Below are 8586 nucleotides of genomic sequence, written 5' to 3'. Positions count from 1 at the left end.
CTGCTGAACGGGATATTAACAATTCCTGTTATGCTGCTCTAGTTAGTTTATGATTCACATATTTGTTCTAAAGGTCACGGCAAGCCTTTCTCCCCAGTGAAACACAGAATCCTATGTAAGTGCCTGCATGACAAAAGACTGTATATAGTACATGACTGAGCTGGGCTAATATTGCTCTAATCTTGAGTCTTGAAAAATTATTACCTCCTCTTTGGAAGAGTCGCATAGGCTTTAAATAGAAAAGTATAAGCTTGCTGGGTTCTGAGTTAACTGCAGTCATCCAGGGTATCACTTCGGAAAGTTCAGTAAAAACCATGCTCAGCAGTTGTCAAAGCAGCAAGCAAGGTTAGGCTGTTGGAGTGAGTTAGTGGCATTGGTGATATGATACTATTATGTAAATTTGGTACCCTGTTCCGCTATACTTGCAAAAAAGACGTAGCAGAAATACAAGGGTTCACAGTCTGGTGAGAAAATTGCTAGCTGCATGGATGCATTTGTGATTATCTTTTATTGGACCAGCTGAATAGTTGCTTAGTAGGGGTATGCGAAGCAGGGCATATTCAATTCGGCTTCAGATTTGGCCTGAATCGGGGACAGTGATTCGATTCGTTGATTCGAATCACTGTCCCTGATTCGATTTGGCTGAATCCAAATCTGAAGATTCGATTCTGATTTGGAGAATCAGCAATTTGGCCATAGACACAGCTTTAAATGTTTTTTCTACATACCTCAAGGTACCAGCGTGGCTCATGAACGCTGCGATGGTGGGACAGATGGAGCACCCCCCCCCCCCCCAAAACGTGTTCGGTGGTGACCCCAGAAGCAGACCAGAAGTACTTCTAGTCCACTTCCAGGTCTGCTGGGGAGTGCGCAGGGGACCTCCCTGCATCCCCCCAGGTCAGTGACTGGCTGCAGGGGTACCCCAGGTGCCCCCCAGACCCAGGAGGCACCAGTCAACAAGCGGGGACTGGGGGCCCCCCCCCCCCCGGCGTGCTTCTGGTCCACTTCCAGGTCTGCTTCTGAGTGCACTGGGGAGCCCCCGCGCTTCTGTGGGACACTCCATCTGCCCCAGCATCTCAGCATTCATGAGCCACCTGCTACCTAGAGGTATGTAGAAAAAACATTTAAAATTGTGTTTATGTTACTATTGCCAAATCTTTCCAAATCTCTCCAAATCCAAAGGAGGAAAGACTGAAACTGCCCAGAGAGTCAGTTGATAAAAAAGGCTCACTGTTGTATCTTAATATAGTGAACATAATGTGGGTGCTCCATTTATACTTTGAAACAATGCAAAAATCTGACTTCTCTTCCCTGTTGTTGATCCTGATGAAAAGAATTAAATGTGTCTTAGGATCCACTGACGTGGGTGACTCATTGCCCCTTTTCAAAGCAGTAGGGATGGAGGAGTGGTTCTCCAGCAAGAGAGAAGAGCTGGGCTGGGGGGGCTGGGAAGCTGAATGGTTCTGATGTAGGATCAAGAGATGCAGGCATGACTAAGAAAAAGCTTATCATTGGATGTGGGCGGTGGCAGTGGCAGAGCACAGGCTGCTACTACCTCAGTTCAAGCTCCCCCAACATGGGCTGTGGTGGTGACAGAGCCCCCCTGGGGACTGCTATTCTGACGTCTCTGTAGTGGTGCCTGGGCTGCTGCCTTGGTTACACCGGCTGTCCCTCCCTTTCTCCCCTCCTTTCCCCACCAGTTATGCTACTCTCGTCATAAAAATAGAAGCATCACATTTAAAACTGAAAAAAAAGATACACTCTCTCTCTCTCTCTCTCTCTCTCTCAAAATACACTCTCTCTCTCTCTCTCTCTCTCTCTCTCTCTCTCTCTCTCTCTCTCTTCTCCCCCCCACCCTTTCCATGCAGCTCATAACCACAAGATATCCTTGTAGAGTAAGGTGATTAGAAGAATGAAAGAACAAATTAGACATTTTTAAGATTAATGAGAAAATTTGTAGCTATTTTACTAGTTAGGATTATTTTTCATTTTAACTGATATAAATCTTTCAGCTTCAGGACACAAACTGTTTGGAGTTAGGAAAAACTCCCCTGTAGGCAGATGGTTAGAAAATTGCTTATTGAAGGACTTTTTGTCCCCAGAGATGTGAGTTTTCTGGAAAATTTTCCAGTGCCTTAAATAGAGCGTGATCTGATTTAGCATGTTTATTTGACTTATTTAGTAAACTAAACTCAAAAAGTACCCCCATGTTAATTTTATGTCCCAATAGCCACAAGTATTTGAACTGAAATATTTGATTAGGAAAAAAATAGAAATCAGCACACTTAATGGTTTACGGATTATATTCAAACACAGCACACTTAATGGTTTAAACTGGTTTAAATGTTATATTGAAACAAATTCTAAGCTTTATTTGGAAAGAAATTATTTTTATTGGAATACTTGTAAAAATGTAAAGACAATACACAGTAGCATGTACATCCCTTACATTGTTTGTTTAAATTTAAGAAAAAAACATGAAGGCACTGAAAACTGTTGACAAACTAATTTTAGCACACCCAAAGAACTGTGCGTGATATGCTGTCATTGTCCACTCATCTACTTGAACAGAGTTTAACTCTCTTCCACTGAGGTCATTGTAGCACCTCTAGTTTCACTCTCACTATCTGTAGAATCACTTGCACTACTTATTAGTTCCATTTCAGAATCAGACTGAGGCAAATCTGATTTAGAGCTACTTGAACCACATTCTCTTTTGTTAAAGGATGGTTTTACCAATGAGTCTATGGGCAAGGGCAGCTTATCATCACACTGCATCTTCTTCACTAATTGTGCTTCTGACTGATTCTCCAGAAGCGAGAGATTTTGAGAAATAGAAACAAGCTTAGTGGTGCATTCATTTGCTATAGTCTATTCCTCTTTTTTGTCTTGATTGAGCTGAAAGCTTTCCAGTTCTGTTCACAAGAAGCTGCTGTTGGTGGAATTCTTAGGATCCTTAGAGCAATCCTGGACAACAGGCGGGTGTTACAGTATCCCTTCCACCATGTGAGAGGAGACCATATTTTCGGCTGCCCGCCAAATAATGTCTTTGCTCCAAAGTTTTTCTTTTGCATGGTACTTGGCAATGTTTGTTATCACAGCTGTTCTGTCGATGTTAGGGACAGTCTTAGCTACTTCCACAATTGTATTGAGAGCAGTAGATAATTCATCTTCTGATAAATGTTTGTCCTCTGTGTTGAGGATCCAAAAGGTTTGCTGCCAGATGAACTGGATGAGAGCAAAACTCAGATCTCTTAGTAAAACTCAAACCCAGAACACATCATTGTCGAGAATCTGCTTCCGAGTGTTCACAGGAATAATCTGGGATACTGTGTCATCTATTGAAGCACATTGCAAACAGTTCTTTGTGCACAGCAAACTAGGTAAACACTTCGTAGCTGAACACCATCTAGTTTCTCCTGGCAGTAAAAGTGCACTTTCCTTTCCCCGGGGTGTACTTGGTAGCTGTGTTGGTCTGAGACAAAAAGACATACAAAAAACTAGAACTCTTGGTTCCAAAATGATTTCTTTCCTTTCCCTGCTTCTCTTTGTGTAATTTCTTCAAAGTCTGATTAGCAACATGATGATTGTTGAATACCTTCACAGTTGCTTTGCAGTTTGCCAATATTGTCTTCATTGTATTCACACTTACTTTGTCCTTTGCCAGAAGATTCAACCCATGAGCAAGACAGCCAAATACTATTAAATGAGGATACTTTGCCTTTAATATTTTCCATGCAGCTTTCTTGTTACTTGCATTATCAGTTACAAGGGCTTGTACCCTAGAGGGACCTGCACTTCCAATCTCTTCACTCAGTAATTTGGCTGTGTATTCACCTGTATGATGAGAAGATTCGGTAGCAATTGCTTTTAGGAATATTGGTTCAGGTGTTGCTAACATAATGTTCAATAAATTATTTCCTTGTATATCAGTCCATCCACTTGACTTCAGACTCGGTGATTCTGCTTGACCAATCCTTTGAATAACCATTGTTTGAACTCTGTCTTTCTGTCTATCTAAGAGAGAATGTAATGAGCGATAACATGTCAGTAACTTATATGATGGGTGAATTAGTTTGTAATATTCCTTCCAGTATTGATTTTTCCGTTATGGAAAGAGGTGTACCACTTGCAAATATAGCTCAAGCTAATATCTCATCTGCTTTTTCTTGATCATCTTTTGACATTTTGTTCACAAAGCTTGATAAAAAGCTTGACTGTCTTGAAGAGCTACTCATGGTGGATCGCATATCTGGTGTCAGTGATCTTGAAAGCGAGGATCCTGCTGCTTCTTCCCCCAGACCTGGCAGCTCAACATTTTCATTTTCCATTTTTTGCAAATCTGCTATTTCACTTGAGCTACCAAGTTCCTGCAACAAAAGGGGAAAAAGATTTTTATTTCAGCCTGTTCTAGTCTGGCCTCATCCATCAGAAGGAGAAGCAGCAGGAGCTTGCTTCCCCCCTCCCTGCCATAAAGAGCACTCTGCTGCTCAACTTGCTGCTTGGTTGCAGAGCCACAGGGAAGTATAGTCTGGCCTCTGCCATCAGCCAGAGAGAGGACTAAGCTCACTCTGCTGGATTGAAATAGTTAACTATTTATCTAAACAAAAATTAATCACAGTTTTAGTTTTGGTTTTATTTTCACTTGCAGTCTGAGATAAAAAAAAGAATTTTAGCTTTGGTTTTGATTTGACCTGCACAGCCAATTAGGTGAATTCATAACTTGATTTTTGGTTTGGATTATTATGTGAGTGTAGTCACCCTCCTCTTTACAAATCAGTGAAACATATACATACTCTCTTACACACTTTCTAGGGATAATCACCTGAAAAACATTAATTACAACTTTCAAACTGCCAATCTTACCTAATATCATGGGAAAATTTCCCACAGAAAAATAAAGCACTGGAAAATGTTCTGGAAAATTGGGGGGGAGGGGTCCCCCCAGCAGCCAATCCATGGACGGGGAGGGGGGGCAAAACCGGAAACACCAACGGTGAAATTGGAAGTGCCCCAGTGTACCCCTGGTTGACAACCCTGTTGTAGAATATTATACAGTGGAATTCTGTCACCTGCATTTTTTCTTCTAAAATTAAAATTTTCGTTCTACTGTAGAATGGGATAGGTTTGTTTGTGGGCGGGGGGAAGAGGAGGAGCTGCTCAATTTTAATAACATTTCTAGATTTTTATTAATTCTAATAGAATTTAGATTATCTAGAACCCAGTTTGTTTCCTACAATTGCTAAATGGCATAAGACTTTTCTGTTAGAAAACAGAAACACATTGATGTGCTCAATGACATTTCCTGTGTCTTTTAGGATCACACCTGACTAATGTTTTATTAATGAATCTAGAAAGTGCATAGTAAATATTATGAAAAATAAAGAAGCGGGTAGTTATATATTTACACCAACCTGTAAAAATCCATTTGCTCATCTGGGGCAAGTATTTTTTTTAACAGGCAAGAAATTCAAAATATTAATATTTTTGTTAGGATAAATATAGTCAAATGGATCTTATGTTTGGGCTGGTAAATTAACACTATGGATTTGAAAGGATGATTCAGAGGTAAAAAGGATATTTTCCATTTGAAAACCAAGCTGGTCATACCAAGCAGGTGTTTTCATGCCTTATTTCATGTTTTGATTCCAGTATTGTTTTTGTCAATTTTATTCAGTAAGTTAACTTTCCCGTGCTGCTTGACCAAATGTCCTTCTGGTACTTCTTTTAGCTTGGAGAGAGACTGACCCTAGTATGTGTTCTTAAAGAAGAGGTTAGTGGCAGCTCTGACATGGGATTGCTAAATCCTGTTTTTTTTATTTTTGATACACTTTATGAGATGTTGCTATATCCTGCTTTTCTGGGTTACTTTGCTTCCTACCAAGATGTTGAGGGTTGGAATGACCATAGAGGCATTAAGACCTGAAGTGCAAGAGGAATAAATGAAAGGAGGGTGCAAAGGAATAGAAAGTCAGGAGAATAGAGTAAAAAGTTGCAAAAAAGTGTTCTGAAAGGGGGATGCCATGTTAAACCTCTGTTTTTACTAAAGAACAGAAAAAATATAAAGGGGAGAATAGAAATAGGAGGGGATAATAAAGGGGAGTAAAAATTGAAGGGAAGAAGCAGAAGCTGGCATAAAAGGAAGAATCAGAAAAGAAAGTGTCACACAAAGATGAATGAAGAAGAAAAAACAAAACTTTACATTTATAGATCTGTTAGTCTAAGAGAGCGCACACAAGCAGTCTAGGAGGAGAGACAGAAGAGGAAAGACAATGGTGTTGAAGGAAGAGAAGAGCAAAACCCAGGAACTACGGAGTGAGTTAATTTTTAGATGACTTTGACTTCTGTTATGAAGGAGTCTTGTACACTTCACTTCCTTATTATGTCCTGTAAGCTTACCCTACCCAGTTTTAAATGTCTTAATTTCTTATTGTGCTGGTATTTCACTGGCTGAATTTTTAGCCCCTCCAGTTAGTGTTACTCATATAAATATTTGTCTTTGTACTTGATTCCTAATCATAAAAAGAACAAATTCTGCACTGCCAAAAGAATACTCATAGGAATGTTTACAAATGTGCTGCAGCATGTTTTGTACATGTGTCCATTTGCAAAGCTGCCTCATTTTTTTTAAAGCCCATAAAGGGGTGGGGTATCTGTGGTTTTAATATACTTAGGGCCACATCCTGCTCATGCTGACTCCGGTAAGTGTTTTGATGATAACAATAGTAACAAAAGGATTCTGCTGTAAGGGAGCAAATAAAGTAAAACATTTACAGATGCTGGAGCTGTAGGGGTGTGTGTTTGAAATGATCAGAAAATCAAAGAGGCAATCGGAGTTGCCATTTCTTGTTTTTTTTCCTTTCCAGGAGAAGAAGATTTTTCAGATTCCCTGGATGCATGCTGCACGGCATGGGTGGGATGTTGAAAAAGATGCTCCTTTATTTAGAAACTGGGCAATTCACACAGGTACTGGAGCTCTCCTTTCTTATGGCCAGTCTTTGAATGTTTGTTTCTTCTTCCTTCCCAATTTTTGTTTCCTTTCATTTGTTTGTTTTGACAAATGCAGTGAATGAGTGTAAGGATCTGAGTCTGCAAAATGACTCTTGCAAGGTTCTTTCCAGCTTTGTTAAGGGGTTGTGTCTTGCTAGCATTGAAGGCAGCGATGAAACATCATTGACAAGTCTGGGTTCAAAATCAGTAGAATCAGAGACTATCCCACATCTTGCAGAATTGGGTCCTTTATGCCCTTAGGGGTTTGAGCAGTGCATAATAATAATAAATGCTGTGCAAGCTGTCTCACACTGGTGTAACATTGCATCTGACATGCAGTGCCCTGACTATCCTTGCCCTGGGTTTTTCTTGATTAGAAACTGTCAATCATATGTTCTAGAGATAAGCATGAGGATGAGATCACCAAATTCACTTTCTCTTGCAACTTGAACTATGGTTTGAGCTCCTATACCCAGTACCAAAAGGCTTGTACACTAACACTTAGCCCACAGTACTACTAGCTTTCTCCAAGATCTTATGACTTGTCAATATGTACTTAATTTTCTTTTCATGTTTGTTAGGAAAATTTCAACAAGGAGTTGATAAACCTGATCCAAAAACATGGAAGGCAAACTTCCGGTGTGCCATGAACTCTTTGCCTGACATAGAAGAAGTGAAAGACAAAAGTATAAAGAAAGGAAACAATGCCTTCAGGGTCTACAGGATGCTGCCTTTATCTGAAAGGCCTTCAAAAAAAGGTAGATGAAAGGGCCCAGGAACAAATAGTGTTGCCTCCCTGGCCATAATTTTGATGGTGGAGATTTCTACTCAGGATTCTGATACCTGCAAAATCTATCAGTTTTACTTTGGATTCTGTAAAGTCAGTCCAAATGATTTTCATAAATGTTCTTCCACGTTCATTTAACAGACAAATTTACTTTCTTTGAGAAAGAGAGAATACATAAGAGGTGGTAGTTAAAAATCAGGGTCTGGCTGTCATTTTAACCCAATTAAAGATGATGGAGCCATATTAATTTATACCAGCTGAATCTCTGGTCTGAAATATCTAGTCTAATTTTTGGAGCTATATAAATATAATATGTAATGATGTTTGCTTCCATCAGATCTTTTCCACTTTAAAGGGGAATAGCCTGTATATTTCCAACATTTTGCAATCATTTGTCTCTACCATCAATAATAAACAGCCCACATCTGTTCTTTTCATATTGTGAAGTTTTCAACTGTCTATCTTTGCTGGCGTTGAGCCCTGGGATAGGTATACAGGTAATGCATAGGTGGGGAATCTGCCCTTGGCAACAAACACCTTTATCTTGTGTGGAAAAACTCTCCTGATGGGGCCCTAAATATAGGTGCTTTAAAAAGTTCTGGTTCTGAGAACTGGGAATGGCATGGATAGTGACTCCTTTCTTACTCCCCTGTGGTCCTTTTTTTTCCAAAGCTTCCCATAGCCTAATCTCCACAAGGTATCCTCAGGATTGAAGAGAAGACAGAGATGCTACTAGCTTTCTTTAGATTTCCTGATAGAGCTCTGTCTGCTCAGGTTATTCTTTATTTGTGGAAGGAATTAGGGATATT

The 8586-nt window shown here is 39.9% G+C and overlaps 1 protein-coding gene across 7 annotated transcripts in view; it reads left to right on the top strand.

Annotated features, from left to right (window-relative positions):
- Positions 1 to 8586, top strand: part of IRF2 (interferon regulatory factor 2) — a 69049-nt gene that overhangs the window by 35584 nt on the left and 24879 nt on the right. For 4 of the 7 annotated variants that reach the window (XM_006026605.3, XM_006026604.3, XM_025207572.1 and 1 more), the window contains exons 3-4: positions 6867 to 6966; positions 7572 to 7748. In XM_006026605.3, coding sequence (XP_006026667.1) covers positions 6867 to 6966; positions 7572 to 7748 — 277 coding nt within the window. Of the gene's footprint in view, positions 1 to 5755; positions 5774 to 6210; positions 6316 to 6866; positions 6967 to 7571; positions 7749 to 8586 lie in introns of those variants that run through there. The other 3 variants (XM_025207574.1, XM_025207575.1, XM_025207576.1) reach the window with 2 other exon arrangements.

Source organism: Alligator sinensis, unplaced genomic scaffold (genome assembly GCF_000455745.1).
Source record: "Alligator sinensis unplaced genomic scaffold, ASM45574v1 scaffold354_1, whole genome shotgun sequence".
In the NCBI taxonomy this organism is placed as follows: domain Eukaryota; kingdom Metazoa; phylum Chordata; order Crocodylia; family Alligatoridae; genus Alligator; species Alligator sinensis.
This window is presented reverse-complemented; position numbering and strand designations above follow the sequence as displayed.